Raw genomic sequence first — 18,819 nt, 5'->3', positions numbered from 1 at the left:
AACCACACAGGAAACAGGTATCTTCTAAAAACAGATTCACACAGAAGTTCATATCAGACATCTTTGATGCTGCAGCCACCAAGGCTGTGAGTTCCATCCTTGCAAAGTAAGTCTGTGAAGCAGAGCATCTCTGAGCTTGGCAGGCAGTAACTCAGCTTCAGATTCTGGAAGAACTGTGCATCCATTCGAGGCCACTCTGCAGGCTTGAGCTGTAGCAGCTGGCATTGTTCAAACAATCATGAAACTCTGCAGACTTTTGACTATGTGGATGCTTCCAGGTGTAACCTGAGATCAACTTGGAAGGCCTTTATTGGCTCATCTTCTCTAGATGCTGCCCCTGGGATTCACCAGAGATGGTGCTGATTTAGTCAGTTAGTCTGCGATTATCATCTCATAAACACCTAAATAAAGGACCTCACTGCTGCTGCTATTCAGGCTTCACTCCACCTGGAGCAGTATGGGGCTCTTTCAAGTCCTCACTTGGGGCTTGTGCTACGATCAGCAGGACCACAGCCATTGATACAACTGAGCAGCGATATCATCAGGAAAGTGATAACAGCATGCAAACTGTCAAGGATCATGTTGAGGGTTTGCTGCAGGAGTTTTTTTCTGCCAGGCATGTGCAATGTCTGTCTGCAAACATCTCGGAAACATCTCTGCCTGTGATGAATTCACAAAGAAGCCCACAAATGATGTCTGTCATCAGCTGACAGACCTATTAGATTTCAACAGTTCCAGAGTCAAAGACAATCTCTGAATCTGCAAAATACAGATATGTAGAGGAAGAATTAGCAGTCATTCAGCCTTCACCTGAACTTTCATATTCACTAACAGAAGATGCAGTCAGGAGTGTGTTGTAGCAGATGCTGGACAGTTACTGGGAAAATAATTTTTATGTCCTTGCAGCCTGATATCACTCAAGTTGTCTCACTGCTGCTTGTGAAGCTGTTAACAAAAAAAATAATCAGAAAACAACTTAAAAAATGGACAATAGTTTTGTGCTTTTTAAAAATTATATAAACAGTAATACATTACTGTAAAAATACAGCCACATCATAACTGTGGCAGAATATGGTTAAATACAATAAAATCTGCTGCTTTTTGAAACAAAAATACAGATTTTTTTTTGTTTGTTTTTTTTTATATTCAGCATGTTGAGTAACAGTTTTTCAGTGAGTTTACCAGTTAATACATCTATTTAAAAAACAACAACAACAACAACAACAAAACTGGGAAATCTGTAAAATAACTGTAAAAAAATATTTACCATTTTCAGTCATTAGTATATGTAATAATCTGTAAAACAATCATATATTTTTCTGATTTTAATAGAGTGAAAAACAGTGTCATTTTTACAGCCAAACATTGCAAACAAACAAATTACTATTTATTAAAACACAGATTTTTTTTTTTGCTGTAGTCATCTACAGGCATTACCTGTTTAAGTAAATTACATTTGTAACACTGGAGAAATATAGTCAAATAATGGCAACCACAACCACCAGTATTTTACTATCATTTGACAGGAAAATTGTTGTAAAAAGTGTGTAAAATAACAGTTATTTTGATTTTTATGCCAGTAATGCCAACATACATTTCTTTTCTCTTTTTTCCAGAAAATTTACTGTAAAATGTATTTAGAATTTTGTGTTTATTTATGTATTTTAGTATCATGCTTCATAAAATTATATTTATGCCAAATCACAATTTAATATGTAGCTCTTTATATAAAGACACAGCATTTAAAAAAAAAAAAAAAAAGATACACTCAGCTGCATTGTACAAAAAGAAAAGGACGTTAAATAAAAGCTACAATCTATTATGCGGAACCATACAGTACGGCTTCAGTTCCCTGCCGGACTGTAAACATCAGCGCACAGGAAAACAGAAGCAGCGTGCAGTTGAGTAGCTAACAACCTGCTAGCACCTTTGGCCGGCTCATGTTCTCTCTGCAGGATGGCCGACACGACAGACGGGACGTGGGAAAGTTTACCGGTTAAACTCAACGATAAGATTCTAGAAACGCTCGATGAGCTCAAGTTTACGCACATGACACCTGTACAGGTGAGCCGCAACTTCCCAGCAGCGTCTGTCCTCTCTGCTGTAAACACTCCATCTGATATCATGCTGTTCTCTCTCTGTAGTCCGCCTGCATTCCGCTGTTCATGAGCAACAAAGATGTGGCTGCCGAGGCGGTAAGTGCTTCACCAGTTAACCAGGGCTACTAGTTAACTGGTTTAATTACGGTAACTGAGTAAGGACAAGATGTAGCACGTGTGTCAGACCTCCAGTGTATCCAGTTGGCTCAGAGTGCCCTGGGAAAAAACATGTTGAGGTTAACTGGTGATTCTAGATTGTCCATAGGTGTGAATGTGAGTGTGCTTGGTTGTCTGTCTCTAAGTGTAGCCCTGTGATCGACTGGTGACCTGTCCAGGGTGTCCCTTTCGCCCTGAGTCGACTGGGATAGACTCCAGCCCCCCGTTACCCTAGAGAGGATTAAGCTGTGTATAGATAATGGATGGATGGATTTTTATCTGGATGGTCTACAAGAACCACACAGAATCTGCATTTACCACAATCAAAGTGAAAAATGTAGAACATACTTATCACGTTAAACATCCAATGATCTCATATGCAATACAGCAGCATTGTATGAAAACAGCACTGGGAAATATAAGAGCTATGGAGCAACCTTCAGTGGGGAAGTCAGTTCAATAATTGTGAATTCATACACAGATTTGCAGTCATGCAAAAAGATAAGCATATGTCACAGAGACTGTTGGTTTAGTAGACACATTTAAACAAGCAAACAGTTGAGTTTCTTTTAAAAAATGCCTATTAATGAAGGTGATATATGGAAACAAATGAAACTTTCCTTCTGTAGTTGTGTTTCCAAACTAATAAATACATAAATAGATCTGTTACGTGTATTACTCTTTCAACTTAATTAAAAAGACAGGGGTTCCAAGTCTCCTTAACTACTGTCCTGTGTAAACTGAAATCCAGTACAGCCCTCTAAGGTCTGCTGGAGTAGTTATCTGACTCACTGTAAGGCTTTCCAGGCTCACTGAGTGTTATTTCACTGCAGGTGACTGGGAGTGGAAAGACGCTGGCCTTTGTCATTCCTATTATAGAACTGCTCCTGAAGCGAGAAGAGAAGCTAAAGAAGATGCAGGTGAGGATGACTGCCTGTTCCTGGATGCTGGGAGTGTTGCTATCCAAGACGTAGAGTCGGGAAATTCAAAGCTTGATGATAAAGCCTTATAAATACAAAGCCCAGAAAACATGTTTTATATTACTCTCTGCAGGTTGGTGCCTTGGTGGTCACTCCCACCAGAGAACTGGCCCTCCAGATCAGTGAAGTGATGGAGCAGTTCATTCAGAAATTTCCACAGTTTACGTAAGTAGAAGGTCACTGCAGGAAATGTTAATTACATGTTTTAAATAAATTTTTAAAAATTATTATTATTGTTTTTCTGCTTTTTGTGTTTCAGGCAGATTTTACTGATTGGTGGCAGCAACCCAATAGAAGATGTGGAGAAGTTCAAGAATCAGGGGTATGTCAGTCAAACGTGTTTGTGTAGCACTTTTCAAACAACTTAGTTTAGTTAAAACTGCTTCCTAGCAGCTGAAAAGCTGGTAATGACACTGAACAATAAGTAAAGAAATAAACCAAAAAGGTAATACATGAAATGGATTTAAAAAACAGTAAAATAATCGAAACTAGATTAACAATAAGTCAGTTTTGGATGGAAAAGTAGTTTCTTGTTGGATACCAGAAAACACTAGAACCTTCAATCAATAGGCGTTTGTTATTTAAAAGGGAAAAACGTGCAGATAACAGACTTGCTCTCACTTGTTATCCACAATATCTGGAATTTGCTCATGTGCTCTGAAGTAAACATGCACACAAACTGTATGATTCACCACCTTTTGCTGTTTAACCAAAGTCTGCTATCCCATTGGTCAAATCGGTAATAAAAGAAAAAACTGACAGAATGATTGTCTTTCTTGCCGACTTACGTTTGTGTGTCTTTGTTTTTCAGGGCAAACATTGTGATTGCCACGCCAGGCCGTTTGGAGGACATGTTCAGGAGGAAGTCTGATGGGCTGGACTTGGCCAGCTCAGTAAAGAGTCTGGATGTGCTGGTTCTGGACGAGGCTGACAGATTGCTCGACATGGGCTTTGAGGCCAGGTACAGAGTACACATGAATATTTCTGTATTATTGTTGTTTTTGTTTTTCTGGCTCTGTGTTTCAAACTAAATGTGCTTAAAGTACAAAATGTATGCAGCTGTCCAAACGCTTCCAGTCTGAAGTGTATTTAAGTCGTATTACCACTAACGGAGCGTTTGTGTGTCCAGTCTGAACACCATCCTGAGCTACCTGCCCAAACAGAGGCGTACAGGCCTGTTTTCAGCCACCCAGACTCAGGAGCTGGAGAAGCTGGTGAGGGCTGGCCTCAGGAACCCCGTACGCATCACTGTCAAAGAGAAAGGCTTGGCTGCTACCGCTGCTGCTCAGAAGACGCCCTCCAGGCTCTCCAACTACTACACTGTGAGTGTGGCAGTGACGTAGGGTCGGTCAGCTCAAAATTAAGGTGTAGAAGAGACGTGAACATTCTCATGTTGTCATTTCAGATTTGCAGATCAGAGGACAAGTTCAACAACCTGGTGGCTTTTCTGAGGCAACACAAGCACGAGAAGCACCTGGTGTTCTTTAGGTATGTGGCAGAAACTTTATGAAGTCATATTCCATGTTTTAATCTACCTGTCTGCACTTACTAAAACATGCAGCTTCTACCCTGAAGTAAAACATGCTAATAGTAAGAGTCAAAACCATGAAAGGTGTCATGTAGACAGTTTTTACTCAACTAATAATGGTCAGCAATAAATGAGGTCAGGTCACTTGACTTTTTCTTTTTTAAATCCAACCATCAGCACCTGTGCATGTGTGGAGTACTACGGCCGAGCTCTGGAGGTGCTGGTCAAGAAGGTCACCGTCCACTGCATCCACGGCAAGATGAAAAACAAGCGCAACAGCATCTTTGCTGACTTTAGGACCCTGAAAAGGTGCCAATCATTTTTTTTCTTTCATGGTGCAGTTTATCTAGCTTAGTTGTTTACATCTCTTTTGTTGTCATGTTGCAGTGGGATCTTGGTGTGTACAGACGTAATGGCCAGAGGCATTGATATCCCTGATGTTAACTGGGTGCTGCAGTACGATCCTCCCAGCAGCGCCAGGTGAGGAAACCGAGTGTGAAAGGTCAAATTAGAGTACAAACAGTTTTCATAATTAACCCTCTGAACTCCAGACAGTTTCTGGGCGTTTGTTGCTCCCGTCACGTTTTTCCTCACTGTGGTCTAATTTTTTACTGTATAATTAAGTCCTGCAATGCTGTGGAAACATCAGGACTGTGACTAGAAGAATAGAGAACTCATTTATTTTTAAATATCACAATTTTAAGCTTAGATTTGGTTGTTTTTCCTGATGGAAGCACATGTCACAGATGAGTAGCTCAAGAGCCATTTAAAGGTGAAAGTCTAATGATTTTTCTGTTTTTACAGTTTCTAGCAGCTCAGTGTAATTTTACGACTTAAAAAAAAGCATGCTTGAAATCAAGCGACATTTTTTCATTTATTTAAACAATCCCTATAAAAAGAGGTCACAAATACATTGTTTCATTTCTTAAAAAGGGATTTCTTTCTTTCAGAGAACAGACTCATACTAAAAATTTGTTAGAACACATTTGTATTGTTCTACTTTGAGTGGGAAACCTTAATTAGGAGAATACAAACATGTTTCGTTGTGTTTTATCCTTTTTGCCCATGTTTACTTCTTCTGTGTGTCTTAGCGCCTTTGTACATCGATGTGGACGAACAGCACGTATCGGTAACTACGGTAACGCCCTCGTCTTCCTGCTGCCAATGGAGGAATCCTACGTCAACTTCTTGTCCATCAACCAGAAGGTGAGTCCACTGGAAACGGTGGAATCCATCACTTCTGTTGTTACTCATTTGTTTTTACAAAAGAAGTTGGTCAGTTGTTTGGCAGGCAAATGAAAAGCATTTATTTTACAAGTTCACTCTGAGGACACCATGTAGAAATATGTTTGTCGTATAACTGCTGAGTCAGTGATATTTAACAGCGTGGAGTTTGATTTGTTGATAATTTTTTCAACTTGAAACACAAAATAAAGGAATTTAGATGCAATTCAACCAATATTTAACATAAATGTCAATTATTTGATATTTACAGATTATCTTGCAGATCCATGTCTGCAGAATTTATGTTTCTATTTGTTCCTTTTGTAATACATGTTTCCTACTACGCTCCTTAAAAACTAACATAATTGTTGCAGCTGGGTCTTGTTTTTCCTTATCATAAGCATCAAATTGCAAGATTATCTTTATAATATTTTTGTAATTTGCAGCACATTTTTTGGAAATTGTGATGAAAATTTAATGGAAATTAGTTGGAGTTGATGGAAAATGTAAAATAAATGTGTAACCACATCTCTTTCAGTGCCCGCTGCAGCAGATGAACCCGGTCAGCGATGTTGTGGACGTGCTGCCCAAAGTGAAGGCCATGGCTCTGGCGGACCGCGCCATGTTTGACAGAGGCATGAGGGCCTTTGTCTCGTATGTCCAGGCCTACGCCAAACACGAATGCAGCCTCATCTTCAGGGTCAAAGGTAAAAAAGGAATTTAAGCCTTTGAACTTCAAGCAGTTTGTCTGACTTTTTTTTTGCTCCCGTCACATTTTCCATTACTGTTGGCTCATTTTTCCACAACCTCAAACTTAAATGTGCAGAAAAAATGTGCTGAAAGTGAGTGATTGGCAATAAAAAAAGACTTAAATATCTGAAAGTATTTGGTAAATCAAGCTAAAATGTAAAAACTAGCTTTTTAACAATTAGTTTTTTTTTTTTTTTCAGAATCTGGTGAAAAGTTTTTGTTTTTTGCACATTTTTTAAATGAAACTTGTAGAATAAAGTGATTTTGATAAAATAGCAGAGTTTTAAGCATAGATTTGTTCCTGATAGAGTCACACATCAGAGATGAGTAGTTAAAGGACCAGTGGAAAGTATAAAATCTGACGATTCCCTCTGTTTTTGTAGCACGAATAAATAGTGTATTTTCAGCAATTCTTTAACAACATGTCTCCCAAACTTGCCGGCAGCTTTTGGTGTGCAGACGGTTAAAGACGAATCTAACATTTTCTGCCACATTTTCTTCGGGTAGATCTGGACTTTGCCTCTTTGGCCCGTGGCTTTGCGCTCCTTCGCATGCCAAAGATGCCAGAACTGAGGGGGAAAACATTTCCTCAGTTCACCAAGGAGACAGTGGACACAGACACCATCCGCTACAAGGACAAGAACCGGGAGAAGCAGAGGCAGAAGATGCTGGCTGAGCTCAAAGACAAGGTGATACTTCCCAAGAGGAAGTTTGAAAAAAACAAAGCCTGGTCCAAACAGAAGACCAAAAAGGAACGCAGGAAAAAGAAGGACGCCAAGAGGAAGCGCGGCGAGGTATTTTCATTAACTGCTGTTGATAAATACATCAGACAACTAGATTTCTAGTTTTCATGGCTCCTTTTAACTTCTATTTCTGCAGGGCTCTGATGTTGAAGATGAAGACATGAAAGAGCTTTTAAATGACACCCGCCTCCTCAAGAAACTAAAGAAAGGTCAAATCAGCGAGGAGGACTTTGAGACACAGATAACCAGTGGACCAAAGTCAAAACACAAATCAGACGAACGAGGACAAAGCAGCTGCATTCAAGTGGAGGCCACTTAAAACTCTTGACCTTCGTTTACCTTTTGAAAAGGGTTTTTATTGGAAGATGTGAAGCACAGTTATAAATAAAGTTTGATGAGTTCATCGCTGACGGCAGAGGGAGTGAGGACTCCCAGGTCGGTGAAGAGGAGGGTGATGAGGGAGGGAGGGGTGTAATCGATCATCGGATGCTCCTCTGAAAGGTTCTGTACCGTCTTCAGGGTGTCTGCTTTGTACTGTGGAGGCAAAGACAAGACATTTAAGATGAATTCTACTAGGAGAAAAAAACGAAATGTAAAGCATAGACTACATTTAAAAGATAGATGTAGCCTCCAGCTCTGAAAAGTAAAGCCTTAAACCTGTATTCCTTCTTACAGACAGCAGGGGGCGACTGATCTGGCTGCAAAAAGAAGTCCAATTGTACAGAAGTCTATGAGAAAATAACCCTAATTCTCACTTCATTTGTTACCTCAGTAAACCTTTTCCTAACATGTTTGTAGTCTCAATCACTTGTTTCAAGTCTCCGTCAATACAACACGATGTTCATTTTGTAAATTATGGCCCCATTCAGAGGAAAATAGACAATAAAGCAGGGTTTTTTTTTTCACTACTGTTTGAGATGCAATCAAAGAGTTCTGAGACTACATGTGGTTTCAAAACTGCAGTTTACAAACCATCCATTATTTAATAGCTGCAGCAATTGACTGATTAGCAAATTAAATAATCACCAACTATTTCGACAATCGTAAATTGTCAGATTCCAGCCTCTCAAATGTGTATATTTTCTGGTTTCTTTCCTCCTTTATGACAGTAAACTGAGCATCTTTGGGTTTCTGACATTTTATAGACCCAACAACTTATTAGGCAAGAAAATAACTGGCAATGGAAGCAATGGTGGTTGTCGCCCTACTTTTATATTCAGTCTGTGGTACAAAGTCATACCTTAAATTTATCCGGCACGTCCTGTTGGTTGAGTGGATACAGGCGTACGAATTTGAAGCTCTCAGCCACGACGTAGAAGGGCTTGTTATGAGCTTTAGAGCACAAGGCCATCTGATAAGTGCCGATCTGCAAGAACAAAAGCACAGTGAGATCTCTTGTATCACCAGCAACATCACATGTATCTTATAACTGAGATCTGTATCACAAAGCAAGTTTAGTGGGTCATGAGGAAGAAAGTCGTGATAAGACGGTTGATGACCACCGTGGTGATACTCCATATCTGTGACTGGGGTTTTAGGTTATTTTGAGTCAGCTGACACAAAGAAAGCCTGATTTTGTCAAACATGCTTCATAGTCCAGCCCTCTGATGTAAACCAAGCATCTGATTCTATTAAGGTTTGTGGCCTGAATGGAATTGCAGCAGGTTTATTAGCAGACACAAAACTGAATGAAGGAGTTAATATGAGATGAAGCTGTGCAGGTAAATTCTGTTACAGCAACAGCACAAAGGGTATATATTACTGAGTAAAATATAAACTATATTTTTTACACAGCTATATCAGGCAGTAACAGCACTTACATGTGACCGATGACGCCAGAAGTGACTGAAATTTTGCCTTTTTAGCAAATCAATACCCAGCTCTGCATCAAGTGTTTCCTCCTTGGGAAGTTGACCCAGTCTGACTCACCAGATAAAGGATGCAGGTATAAGGCACTGATGATTTCAGTGGGAAGTCTCCCCTGTTGCTATCTGTGTGTTACCATTTTCTTCGCTATGGGACACAACAACAACCTCCAGGCAGCAACCTACCACGCTGAAAATGTCAAGTTTTGTTGAGGATGTGGATTGTGCAGTAAAGATAGTTTTTCGTGGTGGATTATCCATTTTAATCACAGTGCTCGTCTCCCTGCATGCTAATGTTCCGCCACAACAATTCCACCTTTCACTATTTTGAGGGAGCTCTGGAGTCACGTCCTTTGCTTAGCCCCGCCCGCAATGGCTGTGAATGGTTTGAAGAGTTCACTTTCAGACATACAAACATGCCAAAGCATTTTTTACCCAAAAGCAGAATGCCAGAGTGGTGCAGTGAGACTTGCTCACCTTGTTGATGATCCCTCCACTCTCCACAACTCCCTCTGCACCAACAATAACTAGGTCCACTTTCTCCAAGACATACCTGAAACAATTGATAAAAAATATTAAATTAATCCAGATTCCTACTTATTTATTTTGATCCCCATTAGGTTCCACAAGGTGGCTGCTAGTCTGCCTGGGGTCCATTCACAAAACAACATTAAAAATACATCAAATTAAAGTCACAGAATATCAGTGAGACAACATAATTTATATCAGAGATCTCCAACTCTGGTCCTCGTGAGCTACCGTCCTGTAGGTTTTAGACGTTTCCGACCTGACTCAAATTAATGGATCATTAACAGACTTGTGTAGAACTTGACAACAAGCTGGTAGAGATCCATTAATTTGAGTCAGGTGTGTTGCAGTATGGAAACGTCTAAAACCTACAGGATGGTAGCTCATGAGGACCAGAGTTGGAGATCCCTGATTTATATCTACCCAAAGTTAAGACAAGAAAAGTTTTTAAAGAAATCAAAAATGGTCACAGACTCACAGCACCGAGTAAAGAAAACAAAATTCATTAAAAAAAAAAAAGTTCCACATCTGCCATAACCAAATTTACATGTGGTTCATCAGTTTGAGTTTTAGTGACTTCTTAAAGGAATACCTATAAATATTCTGTCTAAAACTGGTAGGGAGCATGTTCCAAACTGAGACCCCTCTATAACCAACAGTTCTCATCATAAAGTTTGTTCGTGGACTTGGTGCCATCAGAAGACCAGTGCTTACCTGGCGTGTCACATACCCATAGCAAAAACCACTATATACTAGTTTATCACCAAAGACAAGTGTGACACTTGGCACACTGAACTCTAAGTAGTTTCTGGATGTTTTTCCTCACTGTGGGCTCATTTTTTTATTACGATATAAAATCTGCCACCTCTATGGGAATGGCACAATCATGTCTAGAGGCAAAGAGAACTCAAATGTTCTCTGTGCAGTATAACTTGCCTTTAAACCCTCTGGTGGGTTTTGGAGTTCAAAGTGTTAAAATAAAATTGTGATAACAACTATATTTACCCCACAGCTGCATCCAGGACGACTGTTACTGGAACATTGAGTTTCCTCAGCGCTTCGGCCATCTGTTGCCTGAATACAGAAGAAACAAACTGAGTAAGTGTTTATCCCTTAGAATAAAAGCAGAATGCAGTTTAGAGACACTCACCCAGCTGCGTCAGGCTGCGATTCAGTCACATACACAGAGAAGCGTTTCTTCTCAGCGGCGGCTTTTTCCAGAACTCTGAGGACGACTCTGGAATACGAGTGAGTCAGGATTTTCTGACCGAGAGGGAAAATAAGTCACTGAGCCAACTGCATGAAAGGAGCAAGAAATGAGATGCAGTGTACACTTACAGCGCCATCTTTGATGAATGTGTGACAGAGCTTTGCAACCTTTGCTCTGGACATGGAAATCTTCTCTAGAAATAGTTCTCCTCTCTCCTCCATCACCTTCTTACAGCGAGACAGATCCTGATGAGGTGAACAACTGTTAGTCAGAACAAAGACTGGAGAAGAGACAGACTTTGGTTCTTCTGTCATTAAGAACCAAAAACATTAATTTGAGTAAAGAAAATAAACACCCGTTAATCGAGAAAATATACCAAGAGAAATACTTCTTGGTAAGCCAGGAATTAAAAATTAACAGAATTTTAGAAACACTGACTAAGGTTTGGGCTGCAAGGTGGCTCTGTGGTTAGCACCGTTGCCTCGCAGCTAGAAGATCTCCAGTTTGCATCCCGATTAGGACACCCGTGATCTTTCTGCGTGGAGTTTACATGTTCTCCCCGTGCAGCGTGGGTTCTCTCCGGGTTCTCCGGCTTCCTCCCACACAGTTCAAAAACATGTTGAGGTTAATTGGTGATTCTAAATTGTCCGTAGGTGTGAATGTGAGTGTGCTTGGTTGTCTGTCTCTAAGTGTGGCCCTGCGATAGACTGATGACCTGTCCAGGGTGTCCCCTGCCTTTGCCCTGAGTCAGTTAAGATAGACTCTAGCCCCCCTAGTGAGGATTAAGCAGTAAATAGATAATGGATGAATGGCTAAGGCTGCACATTATTCTTTTTCAGCATTAACACTGCAATGCTGAAGGTAAATGAAATCAGATATATCATGCTGCATCTTTTTTTTAACTTGATAGGAAAAAAAAAAAAAATCCTTCACAGTTCTCATTTTCCATGACTAAAGGCTGTTGGAAAAAATTGTCAAATCCATCCATCCATTATCTACACACCGCTTAATCCTCACTAGGGTCGTGGGGGGCTGGAGCCTATCCCAGCTGGCTTAGGGTGAAGGTAGGGGACACCCTGGACAGGTCACCAGTCTATCACAGGGCTACACTTAGAGACAGACAACCAAGCACACTCACATTCACGACTACGGACAATTTAGAATCACCAATTAACCTCAACATGTTTTTGGACCTTGTGGGAGAAAGCCGGAGAACCCGGAGAGAGCCCACGCTGCACGGGGAGAACATGTAAACTCCTGCAAGATCCTGGGCGTCCTCACCGGGACGCGAACTGGCGACCTTCTAGCTGCGAGGCAACGGTGCTAAGCACTGATCCACCTTGCAGCCCCTAAAACAAAACTTAATTAGTCAATTATTTTCTTCATTAAACAATAGGGTGCCCATTTTTCCTGCTTCCAACACATCAACTTCAAGAACTGAAAGTTCACTTGCTTCCCTATATATCCAACCTACTGAAAGAAGCCACTGTAAACAGATAATTAATTTACCTGTCAGTAGTTTTAATTTTGTGGCAGATTTGTGTAAAACTTTTATGTTTGTTTTTCGTTTGTTTTGTTTTTTTTGTTTTTTTTTAATTATTTGGAAAAAAGTATCAGCTGCGCAGCCTTAGTTAGTTTTTAGTCTGTAACTCACAGTAGACCTGGTGGACACTGACCATTTCACTCAGGACTTATTGAAGAATACTGAACATGAAGNTGGACAGGTCACCAGTCTATCACAGGGCTACACTTAGAGACAGACAACCAAGCACACTCACATTCACACCTACGGACAATAGAACCCACGCTGCACGGGGAGAACATGCAAACTCCACGCAGAAAGATCCTGGGCGTCCTCACCAGGACGTGAACTGGCAACCTTCTAGCTGCGAGGCAACGGTGCTAACCACCGAGCCACCTTGCAGTCCCTAAAATATAACTTAATTAGTCAATTTTTTTCTCCATTAAACAATTGCGTCCATTTTCCTGCTTCCAACACATCAACTTCAAGAACTGAATGTTCACTTGCTCAACCTACTGAAAGAAGCCATTGTAAACAGATAATTAATTTACCTGTCAGTAGTTTTAATTTTGTGGCAGATTGGTGTAAAACTTTTATGTTTTTCTTGTTTTGTTTTGTTTGTTTTAAGTTATTTGGAAAAAGGTATCAGCTGTGCAGCCTTAGTTAGTTTTTAGTCTGTAACTCACAGTAGACCTGGTGGACACTGACCATTTCACTCAGGACTTATTGAAGAATACTGAACATGAAGATGTCTTTTCTCACCTGGTGCTCCAGTGATGTAAGGCTAATGAAGCGCAGAAAGAGCTCCCCTCCTGATGAGACGGCCACAGAGGAATCCACTCCTGTCAGGCAGGTAGTGGCTGATGTCAGACTCTCTCTCAGGCCCAGGATGGTCTCACCTGAAGGGGCAGAGACAATTTGTTAGAATATGTGCAGACAATGCTGAATTTCCCCCAATATTCAATACAAATATACATCCCTAGGGTTTCAGTAGCTGGTTAGAAAACAGTTTCAGACTGAAAACTGAAAACACCAGTCTTTTTCACACCTCAGGTAACTTTTATGAAAACAGCAAACAGAGGTAATTTTCCTGCTTTTTTCACATCTGGACCACATTGCTCCAGATGTCGATCAAAAATTCCTGGAAGTAGACTTCTCAAGGCTAGACTAGGTTAACAGGGATGTAAAGAGTGTTTACAACATTGTTTTGAAAAGTATGAAAAAGGGCAAATTACACTACTTTCCCACATCTAAACCACATACCCAGGTCTTCGTCAAAAATGTATTTACTTAGATTTGTCATATCTACACTAAGTTATCAGAGAGTGTATAAATGTTACTTCATTTCTGAAAACAGTGAAAATAATGTAATTTTACAAACTTTTTCCCAATCTAGACGGCATTGGACTAGGTCTAGATCAAAGACCATGTTACCTTGACTTCTCAAGTCGAGACTGGGCTAGCAGGGAGACTATAAAGACTGTTTAAAACACAATTTTTTTTGTGAAAACAACGAAAAAGGTGGCATTTTATTGTTTTCACATCTATACAACATTACACTAGATCTAGATCAAATCCCACTTTACTGAGACTTGTCAAGTCTCGGCGAGAATACCACACAGAGTATAAAGACAGCTTCACTATTTTATTTGAGTGAACAGCTAAAACCAAACCAAACAGGCAATTTCTCTGCATTTTTTCTAGTTTACACTACATTGCTCCCGGGATAGATTTGACACAAGTTTACCTTGACTTGTCATATCTACACTATGTTTACAGGGAGGATATAAAAACTGTTGTAAACCCACCTTTGTCTCTCTTGAGGAACTCCAGCAGAGTGCGGATGGCAGCCACAGCAGAGGCCATGTCTGGGTCTTTCCTCATCTGAGCCCTGAAATACTCGACCAGCTCTGTCGGGGACACCACGACATACTGAGGTTAATATTCCTGGACACAAAACATGGCTGGATAACAGACACAAGAGACAGCTTACCTTCTTCATTCATTCTGAAAGCAGCCTCAGTTCGTAATGTCCAAACAAAAACAGAGGAATTCTACAGGATTTAGTGAGTCCTAATGTTTCGAACACATGCCAGAACCGCCAAGGCGGTTCAGTGTCAGTTACTCACAAGACTTGAAATAAATGTTTAAAATTAACAACAGCAGTCACACTTCTCAAAGAGAAGCAGGAGAAAGACGCTAAATTCGGTGTGAAAAGTTTTGTTGCCTCTATTTGCTGAGTTGCACAGTGTTAGCTCATCCTGCAAACAGCGGCGTGTTGACGTGTCGCATGGTGATGACGCAGGACGTCACTCCTCAACAGCAGCGTGCCGCCTTCTCGTGCTGTCGGAAATGTCGAGGTGAAGTTAATATTGATGGCTGAGATGGATTTGTTGGAGAGATTTAGTCTTAAACTAGTGCATCACAGGGGGGCTTGTAATTATTTATATTTTTACTGACTGAGAAGAGACGTAAATGTGCCACAACGAAGCACAAAACAACCTCAAAATGCAAAAAATTTTGACACAATCACGCAAACTGAACACAACTACTGTAAAGAGAATCAGCATGACTACAAATATAGATTAAACAATCTCAAAAACATATAACATAACCAAAAAGAGAGACATTACCTTAAAAAATTGCAAGGTTATCACAAAATGATGTCAGTGAAAGCTATATGTAGATAGAAGCAAATACATAAGACAGTCAAGCACAATGACCACAAAAACAACAATAACACAACACGAAAGTTGTAGTAACACAAAAGATGCCTTCATTTGAGAAGTTATAATTGCTGGAAAAAGTTGCACATTGATAAACACTTCAAAATGCTCATGCCTCTGCTTCCAACTACATTATAATGTGTTAGAAGCTTGTTATTCAATTCTGCATGCTGCACACACATGACAGAGTGACAAACATTTCCTATATTCTTCAACTGAAGAGCAGTCCTGTTTTTGTTGTTATGTGTTTTTGTTGTTAATAAATGTATAAAACAGTCTTACAGTCTTTGTTCATTTTTTCCTGCAGTTGTTTATTAAACCCCCAGAGGGCAACATGATCCCTTTGAATTTTATATCAACTTCATTCAAGGTTTAGTCAAATGCTCTCATAGAGAGGCGGTAGACCACAATGTAATATTATCTAATGGAACATATTCATATTTTTTGTGTACAATTGAAAAAAACGTTGACACACTGGGAAAGGTCAAGGGGTAACCAAAAATATCTGAAATGCATTTGTTTTGCATCTATCTGTGGAGATTTTATGTCTTTTTGTGGTTATTTTGGGTCTTTTTAGGGATGTTTTGTGTCTCATTGATGAGGATTTGTGTCTCCTTAAGGCTGTTTTGTGTTTTTTTGTATACCTTTTGTATCTTTGGTGGTTGTTTTGTTTTTCTTTCTGTGGCTTTTGATTTTTTTGGGCTGTTGTGTGTCTTTTAATGGAGATTTTGTGTCTGTTTGTGGTCGTTTTTTGTCTCTAGTGGCTTTTTTGTCTCTTTGTAGGGTTTTGTCTGTGATATTTTTGTCTGACTTTTTGATCATTTTGCAAAAATTAGTTTTGAATGAAATCAATAAATGATTCTCTCCGTTGCTGAGTGGGAATAAACTACAAGTGTAAAGACACACACTCATGTAAAATTGTTCAGTCCAAATGCAGTTGACACGTTCTTTAAAGGACGACATAGAGGAGGCAGAACAGTTAGGATTGACCCTGGAGCCATGTGGTTGGGAGGATGGACTCTACACCAGTGGACGAATGTGACTTAAGTCAATACATAATTTTTCTTTGTGTGCTGAGAGTCTCATTCGTAGATCAGGATGAATATATGTTTAAGAACAAAATGTTGGTTGTGATGACAACAAAACATTAAAAATGTGCAGATAAGACCTGAGCCCACAGTTCCTAGACACCACCGCTGGTCATGAAGCAACTAACCTTCCAGGCCTGGCTGTAACTGAAACTCACATTTACCTGGTAACAGTCTAAACGGGTCTCCGATGTTCTGAAGCACGGAACATAAAAACACAGTAACCCACACAGTCCTGGTTTATTGGTTTTAAATTAAAGTTTTCACCATCTCTGATTGTCTGCTCTGACCTGTGGACAGACCATCAAAGCTGCCTGTAGCCATGTTGGCTGCAAAGTGTGCTAATCCTATTGTTGTAGTGACATTAACATCAAAAATACAAGTAATCAGTTGGATCTTCAGTTCTCCAGGTGCTGGGAGTGTGCTAAGACTCTTGTGTTCCCTTTTGCAGACAGCCGCAGAATATTTCTTGAGTTTTGCTGGTGGCTGAGGCATATCAGAGTTGGAAGAAGCATCTGTAGAAAATAAATGAACCTAATGGACTGTGAGGCAGCTGCTCATTCTGATCGGTTTACCTGGAAGCATCTGGCAGTGAGGGGGCAGGATTAGATAAAGTTTGAACCCAGTGACAATGCCCACATGCACGATATCTTCTGGCATGCATGTAGCAGATACAAGGTTTTACTATCTTGTAGTGCATGTGGAGCCCCAGTGCACCCTGTCCTCTCCACACTTACATTTCAGATAGTGTCCTCCAAAAACTTTACAACAAGGTTTGTGACCACCTACGTAACATTCAGGAACAGCTTAAGAGAGAAATGTGTTTTTTTTCTAGAGCTGTTCAGTTGTCAAGCACATACACTGGGTTGGTTTTAAAAACTTTGATTTACTTAAAGTGTGTATTTTCTAGGAAAATAATAATAACTTTGCTAACAGGCAGGTTGAAAAAGAGGATACTCAAGAAGACAATATTAGAACCAGAGAGCCTGTCAGGCCAAAAATAATGAAACAGAGAATTTCAATATAAAGAAACAGAACAAACACCAGTTCATACAAATCAAATCATAAAAGCACAAAAAATGTCCATAGACAGTAATAGAGAGAAAGTAAAAATGGTATCTGATTTGAAATCGGGATTACCAGATGCTAAACAATAAATGTCTTGAATCAGGGGAAAAACAAAAAAAACAACAAACAAAAACCTTAAGCAGGACATACCTAATACAAATGCAATTTCACCATAAGAGAACAGAAAGTGACAATGTGCAAGTGGCTGAACTAAGTATGCAAAAGAAGTTTTACATGCTGCTGTTTATAACAAATGGAGTTTATCCTTTGCTGGACAGGTTACTTTTAAGAGTATGTCCACTTCTCCAGGCAGCACACTGCTGTTTCTAAGGCCTGTTGCTGATTATCTGGTTGTTGAAGATGTGCAGATTCCCATGTTGTTTTCACTTTGGCAATAGTGAGTTCGGTTTTTTAAAATTATAATGTGAAATTTAAAAAAAATAAATTAAAAAGTGAACTTGAGCAGAAAACTAAATCAACAACCATTTTTCTAAATGATAAATGAAGGATTCGTTTAAAGCAAAACCACCAATAATTATCTGTAGGTTTTTTATGTGCTACTGATCAGACAAAAAGAGAAATGTGAAACTGTCATGGGCGGTAAAAGGAGACATTTTGTTTCCATTGTCTAACTTTTGTAACGCAAATAATATTTTGATTAGTCAAAAAAGTAATTAATAAAGCTCCTCTGTTTATACCTTTCACATTGAGTTAATATGTTTTCACTTTAAAAGTATCCTATAATCTGTTCTGTATTCGTAAATTTAAATTTTGTGGCTGACACTGAGTCAACTTATGAAAAAATGTAATGGACTACCATTTATTAGTTGCTTACTTCTTTAAGTCATTAAAAACAACAACAACAACAACAAAAACAAGGCTGACCAAACTTGACACAATGTTAATGGAAAATTGTAACTTTAAAAAAAAAAAATCTGACTTTTGTCGTACAAATAATTTGTTTCAATCAGGAAAATCATTGATATTTAAAACATTTGTTAGTTGAAAAAATAGGTCACTGATTATTGGCAGTTCTGTATTATTAAAGTATAAGTTGGAATCAAAACGAGTTAACTTGATCAGAAAAATGAAACAACCATTTTATTCACTGATTAATGATCTAAATCATTTTAAGACAAATCACTGGAGCGACTTTTCAGAGTCCATCCTGTCCTCCAGGCACCACACCGCTGCCTCTGACGCCTTTAAGACCGAGTTGTTGAACAGAATTTGCAGGTGTGTGAGGAGTTAGTGTTCATCGGTGAGGTTCCAGCTGAAAGTTGGAGGATGCAGGCCGGTGTGTGGTTCAGTGTGCAGCCTCTTTGTTCTCTC

The 18,819-nt window shown here is 39.6% G+C and overlaps 3 protein-coding genes across 3 annotated transcripts in view; 2 read left to right on the top strand and 1 right to left on the bottom strand.

The window, feature by feature from the left end:
- Positions 1-1,880: 1,880 nt before the first annotated feature.
- Positions 1,881-7,813, top strand: ddx55 (DEAD (Asp-Glu-Ala-Asp) box polypeptide 55). The gene is made up of 14 exons (XM_008287344.1): positions 1,881-2,064; positions 2,145-2,195; positions 3,089-3,175; positions 3,309-3,400; positions 3,495-3,557; positions 4,047-4,196; positions 4,365-4,557; positions 4,641-4,723; positions 4,941-5,072; positions 5,151-5,243; positions 5,855-5,969; positions 6,526-6,694; positions 7,245-7,531; positions 7,617-7,813. Exons 1-14 carry the CDS (start codon positions 1,957-1,959, stop codon positions 7,797-7,799), a joined length of 1,806 nt encoding a protein of 601 aa, XP_008285566.1. The 5' UTR covers positions 1,881-1,956; the 3' UTR covers positions 7,800-7,813.
- The window catches only part of bcl7a (BAF chromatin remodeling complex subunit BCL7A), a 30,570-nt gene continuing 14,324 nt past the window's right edge, over positions 2,574-18,819 (top strand). Inside the window, exon 1 of the mRNA XM_008287346.1 lies at positions 2,574-2,583. The gene's annotated coding sequence lies outside the window, so the exon portion shown is untranslated. The remainder of the gene's footprint in view (positions 2,584-18,819) is intronic.
- eif2b1 (eukaryotic translation initiation factor 2B, subunit 1 alpha) lies at positions 7,776-14,892 on the bottom strand. The gene is made up of 9 exons (XM_008287345.1): positions 14,599-14,892; positions 14,414-14,515; positions 13,368-13,504; positions 11,212-11,328; positions 11,024-11,136; positions 10,879-10,947; positions 9,823-9,898; positions 8,721-8,846; positions 7,776-8,014 (listed from the first exon to the last, which is right to left on the bottom strand). The coding sequence occupies exons 1-9, from the start codon at positions 14,609-14,611 to the stop codon at positions 7,859-7,861; spliced, it is 909 nt and encodes a 302-aa protein (XP_008285567.1). The 5' UTR covers positions 14,612-14,892; the 3' UTR covers positions 7,776-7,858.

Source organism: Stegastes partitus, unplaced genomic scaffold (genome assembly GCF_000690725.1).
Source record: "Stegastes partitus isolate 25-593 unplaced genomic scaffold, Stegastes_partitus-1.0.2 Scaffold496, whole genome shotgun sequence".
NCBI lineage: Eukaryota > Metazoa > Chordata > Actinopteri > Pomacentridae > Stegastes > Stegastes partitus.
This window is presented reverse-complemented; position numbering and strand designations above follow the sequence as displayed.